Source organism: Nestor notabilis, unplaced genomic scaffold, assembly GCF_000696875.1.
Source record: "Nestor notabilis isolate BGI_N333 unplaced genomic scaffold, ASM69687v1 scaffold17210, whole genome shotgun sequence".
Taxonomy (NCBI): Eukaryota; Metazoa; Chordata; class Aves; order Psittaciformes; family Psittacidae; genus Nestor; species Nestor notabilis.
In genome coordinates, this window is record NW_009910820.1 from 1,263 (window position 1) to 27,737 (window position 26,475).

Genomic DNA, 26,475 nt, shown 5'->3' on the forward strand with positions numbered 1-26,475 from the left:
AGCAGAGTTAACTACTGCAAGCGCAGTGTGCATGCCCAGCGGGGAGCACACCCATGTTTAAAGCTGTGTTAGAATATGTAACCTGAAAAGCAGCTCAGATTTACTTAGTGGAACATGGGCTAAAGTGGCCAGTCTACCACATGCCAGCAACACCGTCCTTTGTAACCACTGGGACGCAAGAAACACGAACCTGGGAGTACCATTTACAGGCACCCTTCATAGAAGAGAGGCAATGTGAAACATCCAGAACAGATTTCTGATTAGTCATTAAACTGCATGAGCAGTAAATCAGAAATAATCTGTTTTAAGAAAAAGAAAAATCCTGTTTATACAAAAACCCACAGTTTGGGAGTGGGGAGGTGACTAACGATCCCTGTTTTAAACAGGTAAACACATCCTCTCACAGAACATGAATCAACAATTGTCACACCGAAGCAAAAGTGCTATCACTAGAACTGAGAGATGATCAAGAATTAGTAGCAAGTGGAGAACTGAATTTGCTTGTGCTTGCACACACATAGTTCCCTGTTAAATCAATACCAGTTATGCCTACTGAGACTGAAAGGCAGAAACAAACTATTATGACTGTGATTCTGCTGAATTTAAACATGTAAATATCCTGAGAAGCCCTACTGAAATTATTAAAATTACTCCCGTCATTCTCAGATCACTGGTAATTATTAACACAGTCAATGTTTCCAAAGCTTATCATCATTTGTTATTTACCAGTCTCATCAGTAATCTATCTTTTTGCAGATGTAACAGTATTTTGGTCAACTGAACTACAGCCAGATGTGATGCAAGATGTAAGCGAACAACACTTTCTATAAGTTTTATTCCAGTTCTGCTTCCACTGAATCTGAACTCAAGGCAGTCAATATCAGAAGTTAGCAAGTTATCTTCAGGAGCTCGCTTTTACATTTTCTAACTATCTGAATGAACATGAATCAAAACTCATCTTTGTTTTCAACTGGCGCTGCCTTAGCGGTGTCAATGGGCCAGGCTGTTCCTTTCTGCTGAAAAAGATGAATTTGAATTAATTGCCGAGAGGAAAATGAGGCAAATGTACCTGCTCTAGCTTATCTTTGTATGCCTATTACACCATACCAAAGATCATTTGCTAAACTGAATCTGCAGCTTGATGTCACTTCAATGAACACACTACAGTTGCTTAATTAAACTGTTAGAAACAAAATCAGGGATTCACAAACTATGGCATTTTATTTCAGAGGCCTTTGCTTACATTTGTACAATATATTACATAATTCTCCATTTTCTGCAGAACCTAATATATATTTTATAGCTTTTTTCTATAAGCTTTTCCTTCAGTGTTTGTCAACAAATTTTTACAGTCCTGTACAATTCTGAATACTTTGAAACCATTTTCAATAAAATCAGTTAACCTTAAGCACACACTACGAAGACTGAAAATGCTTTTCTTAGAAAAGTCAAATGTAAAGGATTCTGACACTCTAGCATCTACAAACAAAATGCTTTGAATTCTTACATGTTGTATTGCCAGAAAACAAAGAAAAACATGCCAGCCCCAATTTCCCCAGGCAAAAGAAGTACACAGAACTACAATTAAAACAGTAAAACAATCTGTACAATAAAGTACTGTGTATTAACAGTGCCAGGTATTAAATAGCTTGAATGAACACTTCCGCAATATACAAATGTCTTACAAAGGTATATAATTAACAGGAGAGAGCTTGGGATCCATACAACATAAAATCAATACAAGTGAAAACAGTTTGAAGTTGGTTTTGGAATTTGTACAAGGCATTTAAAAAATTAAATGTCTACCACTCAGCTAGCTATTTATTTTTAAAAACAACTACCCTTTTGTGGCAGTGTTCATATCAGCAACCACAAATTATAACCTCACACCTTACTCTGTCTTGAGGTCCTCTCCTTGAAGCTCGTAATAAAATAAGCATTACAAATGAAATATTTGTTGCTTTAAGGGAAAAGAAACATTTACAAGAAAACACAAAAATATAACTGTTATAATCCATTATGAATAAATATACACTTTAAACTGGCTAAATACAATCTTTATACATTAAGATTTAATACAGTTTGTTAGCCATTTTCTTTCTTTTTCATAATGTATTTTATCAAAATTAAAAAAAAAAATACTGTTTTATAGAAAAATGGCAAAGTACAGTAGTTTCATTCCAATTAGTGGGTTCTTAAAACCCAGAGTAACCTATTTAAGCCTAATTCAAACCTGTAAACATTAGTCTTTTTGTTTGTTTTTTAAAGGAATCCTCATATTTGGTTATCAGGACCGATGTGAAACATCCCACTAACTGCAGGTTTTCAATTGAATACATGTGCTTGACGTATACAATTTAAGCCACTGTAAAGTGACTTAGCAGTTAAAAAACAATTAGCTTGTACAAATGAAAATAGGTTCAATATTTGTCATAAATAAATGGAAAAATATCAAATGTTCCAGCTTTAACAAAATACCAGGGAATACAGTAAGCCTACCACATTTATTTAGTTCAACCCAACAACTATATGCTTATTGTACTGTCTCTACAGGCAGTGAACAGCCTCCATTTGCCACAGTGGAAGGCCTTCGAGTCACTAGACTTACAATTCCCAGACAAGTTGGAAACAATTATTGCTTGAGGAAAAGCAGTTTGTTGTACTTTTTCTTCATAAAAGTGCACTTAAGTGCAAAGTTAGCTTGTCGAGAAACAACTTTAAATACAAAATAGTGCTTGTCTGAATTTTGTGCCATTGTGCAGTATAAAATAAAAAAAGAAGAAAAAAAAGAAAAAAGAAAACAAAAATAAAAGAGTGGCCCTCAGCAGCCATTAAGTGCAAAGTGCTTTGGCAAGTCCTGCTGTCACCTGCACTCAACTGACATTCCATTCTGTGATGAACTTGACATAGATGGTTCTGCTAAAGTTAACATAACTGCAGCTGTAATGGAACTGGAGGAAGGTGATGAGGAGGAAGATGATGTAGTAGCAGCACCTGCACAGGAAGAGGAAAACAACAGGTTACAAAAATTTACAAATTAAGCAATAAAAATGTTTTCCCATTCAGCAACAAGCACTGGTCTATACTGACTTCAGCAACTAATGCCTTGTCATTAAAAAGAAAAAAGCCTCCATTCCCTCAGTTCTGCAGCAAATGCTCCAAGACGCAGCTTCAGCCACGTGCAAAGCAGCATGTTACTGCCCCTTGCAGCCCTGGCCACCCAGATCAAGGTCCCAGCCAGAGACACCAGAGCACATTCCTGACACGCAAGCGTAGCCAACTGCTCCCTTTCTTTCCTGCTGGAACCAGCGCAGGTTGTCCCAGTACTGAATCTGCACATGCACCCTGCTCCAGCCACTGCAAAAAACAGTTGCAGCCACAAGAAAAAAAAAAAAATATCTTACTACATGCATTATTTCAATCTGTCTTCTATACACTCAGTGAACTCTTAAATGTGCACATAAATAAGACATGGAAGAAACGATCCTCTTAATGTTGGTAAAAGCAGGCACACCAGAACATTGCCTACAGCAACATGTGGAGCAGCTTCAGGGAAATGAGATATTTAATTTATGGTCTTCCTTAAACTCATAATATAAATCACTTGTCGTAACAGGAGAGCACTAAACAGACATGCCAGCAATACTACAGTAAATTCTTGTGTAACTTGAAGAAAAGTTTTATGTTATTAAAAAACCTTAGATACTTTGTTCACTGCTTAGGGAAGCTTATCTTTCTGTATTATTTTTTTTCCCCTGTATAAAGTAGTTCTGCCTAAACAGAACTGAACAGATTGGATGCCTTTTTAGTGTTTTTCCCCTTGTGTAGTCACAGGATGTCTGAACTGTACCTTCTAAAGGTTGTAAAATAACCATATACAGTGTTTTCAAAAAAACCAAACAAAACCATACTCCTAATGGCACACATCTTCCAAAATACTATCCAATTCTCATTAACACCTTAATAACATGACATTCAAATTAGCCCACTAAAGGTAGAATTTAGTTCCCAGCACTTACTTTCCCGCTCTTTTTTCTTTAAGCGCTTTCTTCTTCGGTCAATGGAAGCCACCTCAGATTTCAAGGACAGGTAATGTTTCCTGATTTCCTGCAGTTTTTCTTGGAGAACTGTTATGCGCTCAGCGCTGCTCATATTTTCCAAGTCAGCTGCAAGTTAAACAATCTTTGTTAAGTACCGTATTGCATCATTTCCAAAAGCTCCTGAATTTCACTACTCAAATCTTAGTGATGTGCAATGTGCTTTGAGGTAGCAGACAGCAAAGCCAAAAACCACTGCAACAGCAGCTGCTATTTATGATCATAAACTCTGTTCATTTTTTATTATTTTTAAAAGATACCATGACAGGAACACTTCTTTTTTTTTTTTAAGGGAGTGGGAGAGGAAGAAAATGCATGCGTTCCCCTCTCCATAAGAAGGGGAAAATAGGACAACTGGTGAAAACAGAGGGTCTAAAACTAGCTTTGAGCCTGTTGTTTCAAGTACTCGCTAGAGCTCGGTTTGGCCAGGAAGGTCAGTCTTGCCCAACTTATCTTGGTTATTACAAGACAAGCAGGTTACAGCAGGAACCTGAATAACTGTGGTGTGGTTCTAACAGAGTCCATGCATACAGGCCACAGGGGGCCGCCTCGCTGGCCTCCCACATGGGGATGTCAATGGATACAGCCAGCGCAGGAGCTACCCCTCTAGCTATTTCCAGCTGGGAGGTCTCTGCAGCATGGCACACAGCTTGTGGGGCACAGGCAGGAGGAACTATTTCAATTCAGTCCCTTTCAGCCACAGGTAAGCCACACTGCAGACACTCCATTCAAAGACATTTAAGAATAATTTAATCTACTGTGAGCACAGAAGGCAAAATGGAGAGGAAAAATGTTACAAATCAATCATGTAAGTGTCTGAACAATAACTAAAGAGTGAGGAGTAAAACCAGCAACAAAATCTCAATGCAAGAAGAGTGTACAGTTGAGAATACTCATGCCAGAATGACATGTCTGCACAAGATGGCAAGAACAGCCAGTCAGTGCAGGAGCTGTCTCTAAGAACTGAAGACTGCAATACAGGCGGTTTCCTGCACTGCAAAGGCAAAAAACCAAAAAAAAATTTAAACCAGTATTTATCAAAAAATTAAGCAAACTGAGGATAGAATAAATTTAGGGGGTAAAAACCCTGACCAAAATACACAAAATTCAGTAATTCAAAAAGCTGCCTTACACTGTACCACAAGACCACACTAAGAGCGTTTTGAAGAAAATACTTACACATTTGAAAACTCCACTTGTAAACTTTGGGCAAACGATTATTCTGTTCTTTGAGATCAGACTCCTTCTCTCCATTTTTCCCGCATTTTCCTGGAGATTGTGTTCTTGTGAGTGATTTGGTTTGGTGAGATTTCATGCCAGTAGAAACTGATTTTGCTGACTGAGACTTGGACACACTTTCACCAGCAGACAGTTCTTCACTGTCACTGCTGTTTGCTGTAGAAACAAGATATATTGTTACAAACAAAGCAACCTTCCTACCCAAAGCAAAGTTTATCAGAAGCTACCCTTGTGTTTATTTTTACATAACAGGAGTTTATTTGACCAAAATCCTTTTACTCTAAAATGCTATAATCCATCCTGATATAGAAGCTTGGCACACAGTTGTTTGTATCACTAATGCCTAAACACAAGACCACGAAACAGGTATATAATGAGGCCCCTCCAATTCTGGCATGCTATGAAAGGGAAACCTTGCACTGAAAACTATCCAGTTAGTTGCTGTGCAGGTAGACTTGTAGCTACTATGTGGACCTATGGGAACCAAAATCCTACAGAGCTAGAGGGTGGACAGAAGTACCAGGCTGTGGTTCCACAGTCCATCCTGAATACTGACAAGTATATTGCTGAAACTGTGTATGCAAGAATGTAAAGGAATGGGGCAGGGCCACATCTCTTTTAAGGAGGCTCTTGAATACAATCCAACTGCTCAAGGTCCGTATAGGGAAGGGGCATTCTACTCTGAAAGGTTCAAGACAGCATCACACTTCTTGCTTTAGAATCATATCCATAAATTAATTGCCTACATTAGAAAATAAGGCAAGGAGGCAGTCCAATGTGTCAGTACAGCTGCAAAAGTTATCACTATATTTCTGCTTATGGGACTATACATTTTCTAGAAGAGTTAGCAAGACTGGTTTTGTTCTATCTCCTTTTTTTTTTAATATTAATTTATAATACAGCATTTGATATATACAAGCCTCTGGTTTAGCTTTGAAATGCTTGCATCCTGACAAAGACATAGGTTGAGAAAAAGGGATAAATTCACAAAATCAAAGGGAACAATGGCAAAGCTAAAAATGGTATTATTTGTTCTGCAAATTCAGTTTGTTTTGTTACTTTAATTCCTGGGGTGAGGAAAGGAATAAGGATTATTGAAGGAAGAGATTAGTGAAATGGAATTAAAAAGGACAAGAGAATGTGAAGAGAAGATCAATGAACATGAAGGACAGTTGAGTGAAAGCAAATACCAGACCAGAAAGTACAGACTTTTAGTAAAAGCTGTTAAAAGAAAGAAAAGGGGGCAGGGGGGAGGAAGAGAGAAGAAAAAAGATATGGCATATGCTTTTTATCCTTGCTTTCACTGCATTTTTTTTTTTACAGCTATCCTCTCAGCTTCACTATCTAGCTGACTCTTTCCTGGTATTTTTTATTAGCAGTGAGATGAGGCAGTAATTGATCTTGCTGTCTCCTGGACATGTGTGCACATGCCTATAACATACCTCTGCTTTCATTAAGATTCCCTTCCCCAGTACTGTGGTTTCTATTCCAATTAGTTTCTACAACAACAAAAAAGCTGCAAAAGCTGCATTATTTACTGAAGATGTTACAGTTGATACAGAAAGAAAATAGAGGTTGTCTCTTCTGGAATTGTTCTCATATTTGCTACTGGGAGACATTAACTTCTAAAAATAGAAAAATATGAAGTATAATCTCATCCAGGTCCCAGTCTCTCCTCTAAAACATGCAGCTATCATGCCACAGAGATCCCTGTCCCAATTCTACCAAGTGTGAAATACTCTTCTTTGTCCTCCCAGATTACACAATACCAAGGACCTCTTAGACCCAGAAATAACACAAGATATTTAAAAGTGCTCTGGCATTCAGCAAGAGTAGTTTCTTCTTTTAAGCAGTATTATGAATTCCCTAATGAGAACATTTTGTCCTAATGCAATTTTTATTTCCAGACTTCATCTCCTACAGTCATTCAAACAAATGACACAGTACTTTGATACATTTCATTTCACACTGAGCTGCTGTACTTACTAGTTTTACTCTTCTTTTTGTTGTTCACAGAAGTTTTGTGGCTTCTTTTCTGCTTTTTTGAGGAGCTGCCTCCCCCCTGAGCATCTTTAAGTCTTTTTTGGCCTGTACAGACTAGAATAAAAAAAAAATAAAAATTATTAAATACTTGCACTTATGTGTTGGTTTTGGGTTTGTTTTTTTTCTCTCCCCTCAGTCTCAAAAAAACCCCACTTTAGAGCTTAAGTTTGTAGACAACAATGTGGATGTTACTGCCTATCCTTAATACAGCTCAGCTTTCTACTTATACTGAAAAGAGGAGGTGGAAGAGGATGGAAGGCAGTCAACGTTTGCTGGTTAGAGTGCACACTTAACATGATGGCAAGTAACTTCCCTCTATGCACCACCAGAATTTGTCTTGAACCACACATTTTTTTTTAATACTGTAAATTATGTAAGAATAGATTTATTTGAAAAACTTATCAAGAACTACTGATACTGAAAAAAGTTCAAAAAAGCCTGTGGCACTTGGAAGCTGTGAGAAAACCCTGAAAAGATCACTTGTGACCAGTAATTACATTAACTGAAAGTATTAAAAAAAAAAATCATTGATAATGTTCAAAAAATGAGGCAACAGAAAAACAAATGAAAAGTCTACTGGTATCTGTGACTACACGGGGAGAGAGTAGGAAAGAAAACAATTCTAGTACACCTGTTAAAAGAGCAATTTTTCAGAGTTGTTCAAACGTTGTTCCACAACCACCTGACTTAGAGATTAAAAATTACTCCTGTAACAAAACCATTCAAATTAAGAAACCGAATTTTCTAAACCAGGCAGCATGCTGACAGAATCAGAGAGGAAGTTAAAGTCTAACGCATGTAAAAGTAATATTGTGCAATAGTGTAAAACTTTCTTCATGTGGCAGTAACTACTGTTTACATAAAGCAGCAAACCAGTTCTAAACCTACACATCTATAATTAACAAAGCAATACAGGCATATTTACTGAGGGCTACATATTCACCTCTTCTAAACTCTTTCCTTTGTTTAAGGAAGCGCTTTGTCACATTCTTTCAAAAGAACAATTCAAACAGAATGATGAGGGTAACACGCCTTAAGGGCATTTTGAGAAAATTTAGTTAATTATTAACTGAAATCTGTTGAGACAAACCAGTTCTGTCATCTCAGCATTATATTCAGACATGTACTTGTTTTCCTTTGTATTAACAATTTTTTAGGCACTTTAACACTGTGAAAGTAGCTCTGCTTTTGATGAACTGTAAAAGAGTCAGTTCACAAAAAAGCTTTTAGATCCAGCCTTGCAAACACTTAAAAAGCAGGCAGGAGTACACCGACATCACAGGCACATGTGCTGGCAGTGTTTTTTATCCCTGTTCTTCAGTGGTCTCAGGATAGGAACTTCAATCTGCAAAATCACATCTGAAAGTGAAACATAGCTAATAAGGTCAATGCTTGCTATCAGCTTGATTTGTATTTTTTTAAAACATTAATTTCATAGGATGCAAGTTTGAAATGGTTGCCTAAGCATGCAACAACTGGCTTTCTCCTCCCAAATAAACAGCTTAAAAATTTTATGCAAGACACAATCTTCTATTTGTAAGCAAAGTACTCAAAATAATGTATCCATCTTGCTACAATAAATATTCCTTATACAATATATTACAGTTTGCTCTGCACTTCTCTTGCCAGGTCCGGTATAAACTTTATTCTTATCCTCATTGAAACCATCAAAATTCCTAACGAAAGGCCAAGAAACTTCCTGGCAGATTATATTTTATTCACAAAATGATTATGCCATTTCCACACATTTAAAGCAGACAGCAGGCTACTACTTTCTCCAACAACTAACTTTCCAGCAGTATAACCGTAACAGAATGAAAATACACCAACAATACTAAAAAGAGAGCTGGTTAGGTTGAAGACAGCTCTGTTTACTCTTTCCTTTACCTTTTTCAGTATGCTCTGGTTCTGGTTGATTACTACTACTGGAACTGACGCTGGCATCAAAGCCTGTTGGAGAAATATTTCCCTCAGACTGGAGGTCTTGCAGCTCCCCTGCAACACTATCCACCTCTATTGTGCTATCTGTTTCACTTTTAATGCTTCGTATCTCTTCTTGATTTGGTGGCAGCGTCTCAGAGACAGTGACACTGGACTGATGTCTACTGGACTCTGTTACAGTTACAGATGAAGGTGATTCAGGAGTTGTAGGAGGAGTATTTAGCACTGAATTACTGCCACTGCTTGGAAATTCAACTTTCTTTTCACCCACTTCAGCCGGTTTCTCCTCAGCGGGTTTAACATCCACACTAGTTGGCAAAGACTTTTCAAGTTCAGAGCTAGGCAAAGAAATGTCTTCTTCTGCAAGAGTCTGAAGCTGTTCCTCTGCTGCAGCATCCTCAGGAGCAGCATGTGGAGGGGAGGCAGCAGCTTCAGTGTCAGAGTCCGAGAACAGTTCCTTCAGTGTTTTCTTCGGCCATTGTCCCTGAATACTTGACCAGACATCTTTTCGATCCTTTGCTCTGGTGTTCTGAAGTCTTTCATCAGAGTTATTTAAAAGCTTTATTCTTTTCTCTCCCACTTCAGAAAATCCTGAGTAGAAAGTACTTGTCCGTAAAGACTTTCTTTTCTCCTCTAGTCCATTGTACTTTTTAGTTGGAGTGATTTTCAGTTTAGATTTGTCTTCCTCATCTTCATCTGAAGAGCTGTTACTGCTGTTTTCTAAGCTAAGGGAGTCTTTGTTTTTGGACTTCTCTTCCTTTCTATTAGGTGACACAGTCTTTAAAGACTCCTCTGCAACACAGTATCTTCGTTTACCACGTTTTACCTGTGGTTTTGCTGTTTTATCCACTACTTCCTTTTTTACATCCTTTCTCTTCTTCGTGGCTTCGTCTTCTCCATCAGAATCAGTATCTTCAGATAACTCTTCCGTCTCTTTTCGCAATCTTTCAGGAGACTTGGATCCTGATTTGGGCACTACTGCATCTGTCAGGGCTTTAGTTTCTTCTGGGAGGGATGAACTGCTCTGTTCTTCTTTTAGACAGAGTTCGTTTTTATCTTGGTTTACAGCTTCATGTTGAGATTCCTCTTTGCCATCAGCACGTACATTCGGGGCACTTTGGTCATCTTCCTGCTCACTATCATCAGAACTTTCAGAAGCTAATTAAAAATAAATCCAAAAAAACAAAACAAAACAAGAAAAGTTTGTCTTGATTCTGGTTACAAAGAATTCTTAAAAAAAGAAAACCCACTAAAGAAAACTGTACAGATATGCACACATGCTACAGAGATCTCCAGTAGTATGTATTTTAAATGGTACCTCCTGAAGACTTCAAAGATTTATTTCCTGCTCTATTAGAACATCTAATGGATAGATTAGGAACTATGAAAATTCTGTATTATACAGCACATCTCCAGGAATTTCGGAAGAGGTACAGAAAGCACAGAGTGCATGAATCCATAACATAGGAAATTCTGCATAATTAGCCAAAACAGAAATTGGAAGATGTGCTTAATGTAAAAACTCTAAATAGTTCTTTTGGGTTACAAGTACTACCATTATCTGCCTTTTTTTTCTATAGCCCGGAGCACAGACAGTATTTCCCCTGGAGAATCCACAGTCTAAAAGGACAGAACAACAAAGACACTGGATAATCTCTAACAAACCAACCTGATGACCAGCCTGGAAAAAGGAAAGGAAAGCAATAATGAAAGGCACTTGGAGAAATATACGAACAACAAGAGTGTAGGATAACAGTAAGAGAATTCAGGATCAGGAATAAAGAAACTGAGAAAAAGACAAAAATATTATGGAGAAGGAATCAACAACAAGCCCATTCGATGGGAAGATATATGTATACAAGGAGGAACAGTAAGAATAGGCTCAAATATATAGGTAACTTCTTGATTTGTCACTCATCCATTTTTGTTGGCATAGCTAGTTTAACTCTTCTCTCCATCTCCTCATTCTCAATCCCTCACTGAAACTTACCATCTCTTTAAAGATGATAATGTAACCAATGACAGAGAAGTGAAGCAGTTTTGTCAACGAAATTCACCAAAATGATCAAAGTTGTATCAACTTTCTAAAAAAAGGTTTACTGAAATACGATTAACTCAGAGAAGAGCACACTTCTCTAAGATGTGTACAGGACAAAATATCTTGAGAAATGTCGCTTCAGCTGATTTTCTTGGTTCATTTGTTTGTTTTAAGACAGGAAGGATCTTAAATTCTACTCTAAGACTCACTCTGAAAGCAAGTTTTACACAATCCTTTCAGCATTGTTTGGTTTTCCCTAATTAGAGTTCATGGTAGCCATTTTGGCCTAAAGTTCCAAGAACGCTATTACTTAAAATTAATTTCTGACACTTGTCTTTCTCATAACTTAAGAGGAGCAAAACTACGCTAGAGTATTATTATAAGAGGTATCAAATTTGCCATTTGAAATAAGAGCCAAGAACACCATATTAAAAAAAAAAATCAACCAAAAATCAGATCCACCAAGTGTTCCTCTCAACCTATTTACTTTGCTGTGCCCTTCAAAGGAAAGTTGAATACAACAGCATTAATCATTCCTGTTTAGGAAAACAAAATGAAACAAAAAAAGCAACTGTAAAAAGTTTTGAGCAAGCAGCTCTAAAATGGGAGGAAAAAGAAACAGTAAAATATAAGAGCCTTTCATACTTAAAAACCCACAAATAACAGAAAAAGAAGGTTAATCCCCAGCATGAATATATGTGGACTTAAATGATGAAAGAACTGCATACAATTAAAAGCATTTCTGGGAATTAATTACATAATATGGAAAACATATAGATTTCAAAAATACTAGAGGGTGTATGTCAAAATGTACTTTTGTAATCAGAAGTTAATTACAGATTAATTATAGCACTAATAATAGCGTCATTATCATCACCACTAATTGCTTTTTTGTTTCTCATTTCCTAAGGAAATGAAGCTTAATAGAGTATGTTAACTGTTATTCTACCTACAAATTTGGAACCCAGTGGCCAATGTCATCCAAGTGCGAGTTAAGTCTGAAAGATTATTAAATTCATACAACTTTCACAAAAATTGGTGGCTACCCCACACCATCTATACCATATATATGTATGATTTCTTTTTCTGGAGACACGCACTAAACTAAGGATGAAGAGAAGAACTAATTGTTATAATGCTGCTGTAAATGTGTAGGAAGGTAAAAACAACGTTAGGAACAACAGATGTGCTGACAGGAAACTTAGCTTTACTAATTCTATCTTTTCAAGGAAAAAAAGTCCACCACGGGTCCTAAAAGTTAATAACAAATTAAAAATCTAGAAATAGCACAGTAAGCAAAAATGTTCTGCTACATATCAAACAAGGGAAGAAAAAAAAAAAAAGGATGGCAAAACAAAGGATGTAATTCTTAAGACTGTTAACATACACTTAATCCATAATACCTGTTTTCAAAAACTGCAAATACTGCTTTTGTTCAAGGGTTATTAATGAAGATGATCTAATTAGCCAGACATACTTAAGTGCACATTGCATCAGTTGTTCTACATTGCCACTTACTACTGTTTAAAGGCCATTTACAAAGTCAGGAGAAGCTTAAGTACAATACCTTGTAGCCCATTAATGATAGACGTAATTTCTATTGATTTAACTGGTGCTTGTTCAGTATTTTTGGCTTCGGTGCTGTCAAGTTTGGACCCAGTCTCTGGTGATGTGCTGGTGTGAAAGGGTGGTTTTGACAAACGTCGCAATTTACAGTTTTTAGGAGAATATTTCTCTTCCTTCTCTTTATCAGTTTTATTCTATGTGAAAGAAAAGATTAAAAATTCTTCCCATTTGAGCATACATCTTAACAAAGATTGCAACTAAGCAATGCTTACGGTTATCTTAAAAATTCAACCTGTAAAGGAAAGGTTTCCTCCTTAAAGAGCACAAATACCTTTCTGCGGCCCATGCCAAGACACTTATACCGAAGACACGAGCTTTGTCAACACTAAAACAAATGGGAAAGCAAACACAGCCACTGCTCTAGGACCAGTGACACCGCACGATGCCAGGCTCAGCAGTGTCAGGGCGGGGCTGTAACGTCCTGCTGCGCGGGGAGCTCTAGAACTAAACTCAGGTTCCAGAGGCACCAGGTGCTGGGGAGAGGAGGGGGGGAGTGCTGACATCTGTGACAGAAGTAAAGCTTCCTTGCATCCCACTGCCCAAGGATTATTTAACGACCTGTGCCTAAATATCAGTTTTAAAAGAATGAATTTTGAAAGAAATGCTGTAAGATTGTAAGAGTCACACAGACACAGACTATTCATAGGTATTCTCTCTAGAATCAGCAGAGGGAGCTTCCAAATCTCCCCCCCCAGTTGGTTCCCACCACTGATGATAATAAGATTGATCCTTCTCATTTGTTTTCTACAAATACCTACATAAATTTCATTTAAAAATACAGAAAGAAGAAAAAACTAAGCTTCCCTTCCCCACCCTGAAGTGAAAAAACCCAAAACCTTGATGAAGAAAATTCAGTTTTTAGAAGGTTAGGAAGTCTCTTTTACCATCTAGCATTTGCAGGCCAACCAAAAGCAGGGGTGGGGTGGGGTAGGAGGGAGGGAGAGCACTTAAGAAATTTTAAATCAAAGTTGGGGGAACAAGGGAGAAAAAGGGAGAGAAACTACCTTTATTTTCTTTCGATGCTTAATTTTTGGTACATTTTTATCAGCTGGTCTCACTATCTTGTCTGCCTTTATCCATTCATCATACCTATAAACAAACAAAAACAGACATGTTTATGGTTTTAAGCAGATAATCATGTCACTATAAGATAAATTAATGGAAGAAGGAAAATTATTAGCCATATAAAAACTGAAGTGGAATTTGAATAAAGTCATTTGTGTACTTTTCATTATGTGAAGTTTCAGTTAAGGTTCAATTCTTCACATATGCTGGGACATACAGAATGAAGGGGTTTTTACATCAATGGGTAAGATGGATATTTTTCTAGTTTGCACTGAACAGCAAGAAATCCATGTAAACAGGTAAAACAAACTACCAGAATGATAATTCTATATGGATCTCCAACAGGTATACTTTATATATACATATTGTAAAAGCCTTAACAATAAAATAGATTCTTACAACTACGTAAAATGGGACCATTTAACAAAAATAAACTCTTTCGAGCCCAAGTGTCTGTGAAGTGGTACTTGGAGTGACTAACACTTAGGAGTTACTAACGTTTGAGTCACTAACGTAACACTAACACTTTTCAATTTGTTTTCAGTTACTTCATTCAGAGGATTCCATTTTATATCAGAATGATACTAGACAAAAACATACTAAACAGCACCAAGACATTAACAACAGGTGTCTTATTATCTAAAACTGGACCTGTTAAATATAAATCCAAGACCAGAGAAGTGCATTGTTAGTAAGAATATACTGTATACTTGCATATACTTATAAAAATATACTGTAACTATAGCACTGGACTTGCCAATTTCATTGTCTATTTCTGAAAAACTTCCAGAATGAATTCCCGCCCCCAGTAAGCATAACCTGCTGTCCTACTTCAACTGTGAATTCAAGAACAGTCTAAGAAATAGGATAGTTAAAAATCAGTGCGCAATATCTTTTGCCTCAATGTACAGCCACACAAATCCTGATCCTCCCAGGTAAACAAGAAAAGAGATGGGAAGAAACAAACTTTAAAAAAAACCACACAACAACAAAAAAAACCCAAAACAACCACAAACCAAACCAAACCCAAACCCAACACAAAACCAAAGAACAAACAAAAGCACCAACAAACACAAAAAACAAACAAAGAAAACCACCCCACCCCCACCCCCCAAAAAAAAAATCCCAACCAAAACACCCAAACCTCCCACACCCAGAGGACTAGTACAAGATGGAGCCAAGCACAATGCACTCATGACCACACTGGCTTTCCAGCTGGGCTTACTTGACTGTGATTTTCATATATACAACTCCTAATACATTTCCAATTCAGCTTCTTTGCAATTAATGCCAATTGTATCTACAATATTGACATATATGTTCAAAAGGATTAGAGAAAAATATGCAAGTTTCCAACTTGCTTCCCTGTATAAAGTTAAGATCTATGCAAGGGATTACAGAAGCTAAATACTGTATTTTATTGACTTTCTCATAATACAGTGAAACATAAAGTAGCGTTAGTCTCTGAAAAAACAGCTTTCCGAAAGGGTTTCCTGGGCTTTTTCCCCTTCCATTGTGACAGAAAAATGAAGTCATAAAAACCAGCAGCAGACTATGCAGACTACAACATACCAAGATGACCTATACTGCTGCAGATACAGCTGTAATCATACTGTGTTACCAAGTGACATGTGGGTGAACAGGCTCAGATTACTCTCCAAAATTGAAATGCAACTTTGCAGAGTACTTTCCTGTATGGAAAAATCCTACATTCTGTGAGACTCTGGGAAACCCTATTTGAAGTAATCTTTCTTCAAGTCAAAGATGTGCTTTCCAGAAGGAATACCACTAAGATTGCCAAATGGACTTTGTAACCTGCATAAATGTAGGAGTATTTTATTAAGTCTAAACGCATGGAGGAGAACACCACTGGAACTGGACAAATACACAGTGAAAACCAATTATTCTGACAGTGTCCCTTCTACCTCAACCGTGTTGCTGTGCTGTAATACAGAATCTGTGTTAACTCATTCTATTCTAGTAAGAAAGCAATCTTCCCCCTATGCAAAGTTTATGCGTGCACATACTGTCCATGATTCAAGTGACAGCTGATAAACATGGGGCATACTGAAGAGAAGGAGAGAGGAAGTAAAGAATCTTAAGAGAATAGCTGTAGGTATCACAGGGTCTTAAATGCATCTGCAGTAGTCACAACTCCTCATCTCAAGGAGCACAAAAATTGAAAACCTGTGTGTGACAGCCAGAGTTCCTGGCTGGAGCATATCCTGCTTTACTCCTGCTTGGAACAGCAGTCTGACCCTGCAAGGAGGCTCAGCATCACAGAAATCTTGAATCTTCTCCGGGGAATCAGATGCCCACCCTTCACATATTTGCATGGCACAGCTTCTTTGACTACTTGCACATCAGATGCATATGGTTTGCCAAAACCTGTGACAAATAGACCCCCAGCTGAAACAGACCTTGCAAAAGGCATACATCCCAAGTCACAGCTGAAACTTGACTCTAAATTACATTCCTTCTCTACTGCAAGACAAGAGAAACACCCTGAAAGCTGTACAGTACACCAGATGCTAAGCTGCATCTAACAGTGTGCGTAACTCAGACTAGAGCCTTTCTTCACAGAACTTATTAAAATAGGAAGACTTACTTCATTGCTATTCTTGCTTTAGACAGCCTGTTCACAAAATAAAAGAAAATAAGAACTGTTTTGAATGCATTTCTTCAGTTCTCATTACGAGAAGTATGTGCTTCCACAAGACCTTGGTCATTTTATTGCAGTGCTGTCTTCTACACCTGCTTACATCAGCCCCCTAAAATGAGCAGCTGGGCATGGAGAGGAAGGAGGTAAGATGTGGAGGTGTTCCTAAAAGAGTATGCACAGACTTGTTTGAAAACCAAGAGGAGAGTTTTAATTAGAAATTATTATTTACTTATTTTTTTTAAGTAAGGTTTCATGTGAAAACCTGGAATGCTTTCAGAAGAAACATCCCATTTGTCTTACCAAAATAAAGACAAAGATGAGCCAGTAAGGAGAGAAGCTTTTCTGCATTACTGGTTAATATTAATACCTGCTAGAAATGTGGGTTTGAATGGGAAGGAAGGACGGAAGGAAGGACGGAAGGAAGGACGGAAGGAAGGACAAGACGAAGAATTAAATAGTAGCTATGTAGCAGAAAATGCAAGTGGCACTTTGCATAAGAGTTATGTATCGATTCCATTACATCCACATGTTCTGACTGCAGGCTAAAATAAACCACAACATAGTATCAGAGATTGCATGGTCAATCCTCCACAGAAGTACTAGAGGGGAAACAAGGAAGAAAGCGTACTTGTCAAGCCTCTAGATTTATACTACCAAAGGTACCAATTTCTCAGGAAGATAAGTGACCTCAAGGAACTAGCAAGCCTTGGAAAATTCACTGAAGAGTTCGAGTGTACTGTCTGTATCTGCTGACACGGACAAATGAAATGTTTTCTTTTGCTGTTATCAAAGAAACCAGGAGATGTACTCTTATAACCAAATACTGGAATATTAGATGAAGACTCTGATATTTTTTTTTCATTAATCCTCCCCTCCATGGTATACACTACTCTCAAGTACCTGAAAGTTGGCTACACGTTCCTTTAATTTCAGTGGTTTACTGTTAGGTACAAAATTTGTACATCGTTAATGCTTCAACAAACCAAGACAGAAATTAGCTCTTTTCTTTCTTTCCTTCAGAAAACTGAATGTAAATGTTGAAAATAATAAACCTTAGTTTTAAACACTTGAAACATTCAAGTATAATACGTCCTGTGATACTGTACCATATGACACACAGAGCTAAAACAACCAAAACTCTTTTTGAATATGCACCCTCTGTCTTTAATTACTGGGAACACACTGCAGAAAAAAAAATCACCTCGAACACTTACACAATGAGCTTTTCTTTGCATTGGCAGCTGAAAATTAAAATTATGACAGAAAGAACTGGCACTGTAAGCCCCAGGGTAGTTCTAGTTCCATGGAAAGCATACCTAACTCAGAACGTGAGTGGCCCATTAGAAGAAATACAGTTTCTCTCATAAGCTTTTTCTGGTTAACATGTGGCAATGTAAAGAGTTCTCTTTAACAGGGTAGAGGTGTTTACCACTCCCTTTCACTACAAGCCAGGCCCCCCTGAACAGTACAGTATCACCTGCCTCTCAGCAACTAACAACTAGATTCTCTAGCAGAAAGTAGTGCAGCTGTACAATGCCGTTAAGCTATATTCAATTTCTGTATTTTCTAGTTACTACATTTTTTTGGGTGGGGTGGGAGGGGAAGAGAGTTCCACAGTAGTTAGCATCACTGGTTACAAAGCATTTAAAGAAAACTAACAAAGATGAATACCAAGTCTACCAAATTCCATTCCAAGTACCCCAAAGTGTGTGCACAGGCACACACATACGCACACACTTATGCTGAATCCCAGAGCAATACTGAAATTACCTTGTGATAGAAATGTCAGCAGTTATTTAAGATTCCTGCTCAGACTTACAGGTTTAAAGAACAGGCAGTTAAATGACATCCTGACTGAAAGGGGAAACGGGAACATCGACTTTGAGGGGTAGGAGAATGACAGAATTAAAAAATATCCTGCCTGACTAGAAAACCCTAGTGCGGCACATCCCATGACCTAATGTCACAGTAATTGTCCCTGCTAAACACTAACATTAAGCTACAATGAATAAAGAAAGGAGAGAATTGCTACCTATCCAAGTAAGGCAATTATTTTCCTGGTTGTGACTGACTAAAAGCCAAATCAAGTTATAATATCATACAAGATTTGGCTTCACAATATTAAAATACCAAAGTGTTTAGATGCTGCCTAAAGCTCAGGCTTACCTACTCTTACTGTCAAATCAAAGGGTCTACATAATTATACTTGTATTAAAAAAAAAAAAAAAATCAGCCACATTTAGCAGAATCCACACACAGTCCCATAACTACATCTCAATCACTGGTATATTTTTCAGTGAAGAATCCTACTCTCTCAGCCACTTTCAGAGTGCTCTTTTGAAACACCCAGTAAGAATATAAATGCAAGTCCTGCTACCAGAAAGACCAAATGAGTCCCCTCAACTCTCAAGTAAGTGCAAGTTTACTAAAAACGCTGTTCTCATCAAATATATCCTAGTCACAGAAATGTCTCCGATATCAATCCATGTATTTGTTTAAAATGCAGAGTTTAAACCCCAGAATCTTGATTTCTCCTTTAGGAACCAGGATGCTGCAATCTCCAAGGTGAAGGCTCATTTTTGACTTCTGATTTCTTCAGATTTAAAGTGGTACTGTTCAAATAAACTCTGATCATCTCAGCTCATAGCATGCATAATAGCGTAATATTTACTCAAAAAGGAAAAGAACTTCTCTGTTTCCACAGGAATTCAAAACCAAGAGTTTAAAAGCAAGAAACCTCTTGGAATGATATACAGTGATCCTCAGCAAGTAGGATGCAAATTTCAGCAACTTATGCTCCTGAGAAAGTCATCCCCAATAACGACCGAAATACTAGTCACATTCCAAATCCCACCTCAAGTAGGCTACATCTCCCCTAGTATCTCAACTTCACAACCCACTATGCTTAGACATGTTGCCTGAAGACGTTTTATGTGAAAGATCATATTCCTGTAGATAATATATGTGTAGATCAAAATTCTACAAGAGATCGATATCAAAACCAGCAATATTGAGATGTTCTTCCTCAGCAGTGGCTTTTGTGGTCCTAGATGCAAAGAGGTGTATTCAAGGGAAGGAGAGAAGTATCATGCTTCTGTAATTGTGACCTTTGCTAGCAGATCTTGCTAGCACTGAGTAAATGAGATTTGTCCTGCCGTCCTGGTCAGAGGTAGGATGGCAATCAAAGTCTAGATCACAGAAGAAGGTCACAAGAGCCTCAGATTTTCCAGAAGAGGAAAAATAAGTAAGTAAGAAGTACAGCAGACTTGCCTCAGGCTTGGGTTTTGTTTGGTTTTTAAAGACCTATAAATACACTAACAAAGTTTTAAAGATGACAGCTGAGGACAATGAGCAGATACGCTGAAATAGGAAAATAGCAAGAGGCTTGGTAATTGGCTTAAAAGCCACTCAGAAGTTTTAGTTCTCTCTACTGTTTTCAAAGTTGCTTCAAGTTTTAAATGGCAGAAAACATGGTCTGAAATAGCAAAAATGTATTAATAATTCAATATTTCTATGAATGGTATATTAAAGACAATAAAAAGCACACACTCCTGCATATAGTAAGAAAGCATAAGAAGCCATTAGGCTAAGACAATTTTTGTTTGGATGCTTGAGGCAGTCACAAGGGAAGGAAGGGGTGGGAAGGGGTGGAAACAGATCTGAATGAAATGCAATTATTTGCTGCATACTCATTTTCCACTAAGAATCTTGTACTTCTCTTGTTAAACACCATACCGCTAGTGTACTCTCTGCTTCGCTGAGAAGAGTGTGTATACAGACTCAGCTAAGTGCACTGTTCAAATACTGTCTGAGATAAAATTGGCTTAAGATAGCCAGAGGAGGAATTTGTGAAAGGGTAAGCTCTCACGTGTTCTATGGAGAGATCTAAAAATAAGATGGGGAATGAAGGAAGCCTTCTTTGAACAAGTCATTTTAAGATGATTTTCTAAGTAACTGAAGTACTGAATTTATGTAGTGTTAAAAAGCTAATAGATTCATACAGTACAATGACCTTCATAGAACACCAATACTGAGAGTTTAGGACTCCAGATGTCTGTTCATTTAGGTTTTAAAATACACAAGTGTATTTTAGAACTAATTCAAGAAGTAATCACTAACTAAAACTCAAGTTACCTCACATTCCATCCACAGTAGTGCACCAAGTAAAGGACTTCTCCACCTTCGATGTCAGAATCTTTAATACTAGCTTCATACATTTTTTGATTTTTCCCTCTTCCATACCGCACTTGGACTTTCATGCCTGGTGGATAGCATTCAAACTCTTCTTCCTCATTGTTATTGTGGTCTTCCTCCTCCTCCTCCTCTTCTTCCTCCTCCTCTGCTTCTTCTTCATCTTCATCTTCTTCCTTATTCGTGTCATCTCTTGAAAGGTTTAAAAAATTGTAGAGTTAATATGAGATACTTCATAAGCTTTTCAGTTCCAAACCACATATATTGATAAATATTGCGGATGCAATAGAGACTGGGAAACAGCAGGCTCCAAATATGTGAAACTGCACTATGGCTGAGTAACATCAGCAAAATAGAATATAGCAATAAACACAAAATCCAGTGACTAAGATGCAAAAATGACTGGATTGAAAGGAAAAAAAAAAAAAAAAAAATCCATCAAAATCTGTATGAGCAGAAGTTGTTCAAACCTCTCATCTTTCTATGATTTGTTCATGCAGTCCCTTTGTTTAAATATTGGGTTTTTTTCACTTCAAAATCATGCTTCTCGATATCAATGTTCACTAAATTCTACCTCTCAACCTAAAAATTTTACAAGTGCTTCTTGAAACTTGCTCACCTGAAGGATCCTCGCTTTATTACAATAATATCTCTATCTCAACACCTTGAAGTGACTGCAGCCAAAGCCACATATTTTGGGGGGGAAGAGAAGGAGGGGAACCAAATCAATCAAGAGAAAAAAAAAAAAGGCCTTATGCAAGATTATTTAGCAAGTCAAGAAACCTGTACTGATTTATGACCTTGTCACGCCTTGCCAATTATGCTGCAAGTCTTCTAACTGTAAGTCAAACTTGCATTTAGTTACTATATAAATACACAAGCTGTTCACAGGTTTCAGAAGGTAATTTTGAATACATTTTTTGATATCTGGACACACTTTCAGTAGTACTAAGAACATACACATCTTGCTAGCCTCAATCAATGGCAGCTAAGGGGTGCTCAGTGTTCTGAAAATTATCTCCAACCATTTTAGGGCAGACAACACATGTTAATGAGGGAAAAGTATCTTTTAATCTTACATAGCTTTACAAAACAGTGTTATTGGCCCCCACACCATTCTAATCCCACACCCTGTGATACAGAACATATTTGGGCCATTCACTAAACTCACAATAACCACAGACCTGTGACATGGAAGAGATATGTGTGTATATCTTATAGACTGGGTATGAAAAGATAAGCACTGCTCCAAGTCTGATTCACACCAATATTTAAACTAAATTCACGAAGTCTCTATTAATAATCTAAATCTTCCCATGAAATCTTCAGTAAAACACACTCAGATACGTCAAACTTTCTCTCAAAGAAAAAAGAATCAAATAGCATTTTCGTTCTTCAAATGCTTCTTTGTAGAATTGAAACTGCACTATTATCATCTAATTAGCCAGCAAAAGAAATCAGAACAATACACTAAATTCAACTGCAGCATAACCATACTGATTTAATGAAATTACTTCAGAATGTTGCTATACATGTACACACAAATGCATAAATCCATACATATGTGCATACACCACGAGACAAATGCTAAAAATTCCCTCTGTTTGGTATTAAATAAACCAATTTAGAAGATATATCTGTTCATGTATACATGGCATGGACTGGACAGTTTTGTTCTGGAAGACCAAGATTTTGATTTTAGTGGGCTAATTTGCTAGTGAAGTTAAAACCACCAGTTAAAAATGCAACATAAATGAATGAGCTTTGAAAGCTCACTTCACTAGACATCATATGGCAAAATTCACTTCCCAAAGAAACCACAAATAAAAGTCTTCAAAGACTCAGATGAAAAATTCCTGAACAGAATTCCACGGCTAACAACAAAAGGCACCAAACAGTAATTTAAATGCCTTTAACTTATACTCTCTGCTGTACTAAAGCAAAAGTCCCAAGTAGTTTCATCTTAAGTTATTATCATATAAAACCTAAAAAAGCTTGGCATCAGGAGCAGAGCCAGTGCCCAAACCAGTGGCACAACCCTTAAATGATGTCTGCAAAGGAAAGCATGCCTATGAGAGAGATTCAGGATTTTTCCAGACACTGGCAATTATGAAGTCTCTCTTACTTTAATCACCCTGTGGCTTTCTTTGTGTCCCAAGAGATATTCTACAAAGACTCCATAATACCAGAATTTCTCTGGAAGAGAGATGAGAAACCCTCATTGTGATGTTGAGTATGTGGATGGTCAAGTAGATGTGAAGAGCAGACTGTACGTAGCTGGAGGGAATGTCAGAAATGAAAATCAAAGTGGAAGAAGAGACAGCTACAATTAAAAAGTGTTCTAAGGAGTAACTTGGTTAGCGATCATAATCTGGAGATTTTAGGAAACCAAACAAAAGCAAAGAACATTGATTATTTTGGAGCAGAAAAACCAGCATAATCATGTATCTCCTGGAAAAAAAGGTAAAACCAAAGCATATTCCAGTGGCTGCAAAGAAGAAAAGATACTGTTTTATGAGGCGATAAAAAGCTCAAACCTGGCAGTGCAGATGAAGAAGCCACAACTGCCATGAAACAGAGGTTGTAAGAGAAAACCATGATTGCAGCCATGCAGCATGCACAATCATAACCTCACCTGTCCATGTATATATGCCTAAGAACATTGGTTTTCCTTTAATGCTGTTCAGTCTAAAGTCCATTTTGAGGGGAAGGGGAAAAACACCCCAAAAACATGCCTCCTGGCAGCAGACAATAACAATCAACTCAAAACCAGTACTAAGCAATACTTCCCACAAAGCTGCAACAATTTGAACAACTCAAGGCAGCAGCAGATGTGTGCACACTGTACAAGAGAGAGCAATACAACTGTAACTGTGTTCCAGAAACCAAAGTACCACCAGAAAGCTTATCAGAAGGACTCTAAAGCATTACCAATTATAAATGCAGACTAAAGAATACCCTCACCCCATCTCCCATGGAGTGGGAACATAAGCCTTCAGAAGCAGGAAATTAATGAATTAAAATGCAAAAATATTTGTTAATAAAGTAAAACCATTAAAACATTTAGATCATACAAATACTGCTTAATTCTTAGTTCCAAAGGACACTGTGAAATCATTAAAAGGCTATAAATACACATAGGAAAGATCATTCTCAGTCAATATAAAGATTTAACACCAACAAGCCCATAAGTAAGTATCTCAACAAATAGGTATTGTTAACAGATGAAATGGCACATGCTATTACCACTAAAGGAACTGCAGCATCATGCAACCGTCTTTCAACCCACAATGTCTGGCACAAAACATAGCATTGTCACAAAGCCTGGCTGAAATCTATGAGACAGTGTGTGATTTGGAGCATTAGAACTGCTTCCCAGGATCCCTGCCTTGCAGCAAACCCAACTCCACTCCAATACACTTCTCCTGACACACCATGCTGGCACACACAGCAGGTGAGACAGCAAATGCAAGATGATTTTTTCAGGAGTTATTCTAAAACTTGAGGAACAAGATTATTTCAATTATTGGTTCAATTAAGTCATTACAGTTAATTGAAGAACTAGCAGAAATAAACTCCAGTGTAACTGGCACTCAAGTTTAGCAATTAGCTTCTATTTTTGTTTCCCTCCTCCTTCCCTTCTTCTCATCCTAAAGCATTATTTAACCTCTACTTCACATAATTCAGAGCTGGAAGTCTGTTGAGTCTCCTTCATACTCTGACTTTCTCAACAACAGCTGTATTAAGATGCCATTAAGTTTTAAGGTAGAGAGACCATTAAGAACTGTACTTATGCCATGACACTAGAATCTTATCTTTAATTAAACAAAATAACAAAACCCCCCAAATTCACCAGCATTTGTCTTCCCTCTGAAGTTTCAAAAAAAAAAAAACAACCCTAAAAATAAAAGCTCCAAGGATTGCTGTCTACACACACGAAATCTGAATAAATGCACAATTATGGTCTATCATACTGAGAAGGCGAAAGGCATTAACTTGATTTGAGTCACATCTGAGAGTAGTACAGTACACTTGAACCATGCAAGCACAGAACTCTAACAAGTGTTTTCATCTGCTGCTATGGAGAAGACAAATGGAAGGACCTCATGTTACTGCTTCTAATCATTCAGCCAAGGTTTTGAGTATTTCTGAAACATTCCTCAAATGGATAATGGATGGTTCAGAAGTCTGGCTGGGGAGTATAGCACTTTGCATTTTTATGGCACTGGTTCACACTCAGCTTGAAAACATCTAGTATTTGATGAATGTTTCAGGTTCACCCAGGCACATAAGTCCCAGTGACAGCTACCATGGTTAATAGCCTCCGTAGTGACCATAAGTTATGTAAAATATAATGACAGAACCACTTTTTCCACATCAAAGACACCTCCCTTCCATTCAACGTCATGCACACATAGGACTGGTACATTTTACATCGCCACTCTACACTCTATTGTTGTGTCATTCGAAGTTTATTGCTGTATTTAAAACAATCCTTACGTATATGTATCATACGTATGTATGATGTATATTCTATACAACGAAAAATAAAATAAATCAATTGGACTCTGAAAACATGGCTGTACAAAATGTCCTCCCCAATACAAAGGCAGCTGGAATACTTAAAAAGAACACAGATCACAAATAAAAGCATAGAAATATGTTCTTATAAATGAAATTACTCAGGGTACATGTCTCAAAAAAAAAGTTTGGTTTTTTTTTTTTTTTTTGCATACACACCAACAGTCTCAGATTCAGAGCAGATGTTCACACCACATGTGCAATAAATATGACACATTTCTCTTCCTTGTCTGAAACTAATCAAGTCCATATAAACCTGTATCATACTGAAGAAAGCTATCTCAAGATATATTTCTCAACACTAATCCCGAAGCTAGAAGATATGCCTTCTGTAACAAATCTCCTTCACTCCAAAACATTTTAACCTTCCTGCTACCATTTTAGATTCACCACCAGAAAGCTTTGACATGTCATTTTAACAGATAAGGAACTGAAGAAAACATTGCCTCTAACAATCTGTTATCTCCCATATGTGAAATGGAGCTTCTGACTATTACATAATCCTGTTGTAAATTACTTTCAGAAAATCCCCAACAAGTATTTCCAGAAAATTTAACTCTTGTACAAATAGAAGCCATCACCAGCAGGCACAGCAGGTAGTCACCCTACCCTGCAAGTGTAATAAACCCTAGTAAAACCCTTCATGAAGAACAATGCCCATCTTAACCTAGTTCTCAACTGCTGCTTTTATTATTACTTCCCTCCTACTGCTTAAAGGAGGGGATATGCTATTACTGCATGTAACAATGTGTATAACAGCTCTAAGATTAAGGTTCTTCCCTTGCACGTGAATTAATGCTTTCATTTCATTCAAGATTATTAGCCAAAGAGGCTTAGCATTTTCCCCTTTTGATAATGTCAAAATATGACAGCACCAATTCCCAGAAAACCATACCATGAAGGCCTTAACCAGCGGTATGAGACAATCAGAAATGTTCAGGTTTCTAAAGTATTGTTTAAGAACATTTGTTCATGCATTCCTTGGAGGATGT

At 37.4% G+C, this 26,475-nt stretch overlaps 1 protein-coding gene across 1 annotated transcript in view; it reads right to left on the bottom strand.

Annotated features, from left to right (window-relative positions):
• Nucleotides 1-1,148: 1,148 nt before the first annotated feature.
• The window catches only part of ARID4B (AT rich interactive domain 4B (RBP1-like)), a 57,584-nt gene continuing 32,257 nt past the window's right edge, over nt 1,149-26,475 (bottom strand). The window contains exons 16-23 of the mRNA XM_010011801.1: nt 20,846-21,094; nt 13,989-14,073; nt 12,926-13,118; nt 9,267-10,478; nt 7,323-7,433; nt 5,277-5,492; nt 4,020-4,166; nt 1,149-2,994 (exon numbers count right to left, since the gene is read on the bottom strand). Of these exons, the coding sequence (XP_010010103.1) occupies nt 2,864-2,994; nt 4,020-4,166; nt 5,277-5,492; nt 7,323-7,433; nt 9,267-10,478; nt 12,926-13,118; nt 13,989-14,073; nt 20,846-21,094 (2,344 nt within the window). The 3' untranslated portion in view covers nt 1,149-2,863. The remainder of the gene's footprint in view (nt 2,995-4,019; nt 4,167-5,276; nt 5,493-7,322; nt 7,434-9,266; nt 10,479-12,925; nt 13,119-13,988; nt 14,074-20,845; nt 21,095-26,475) is intronic.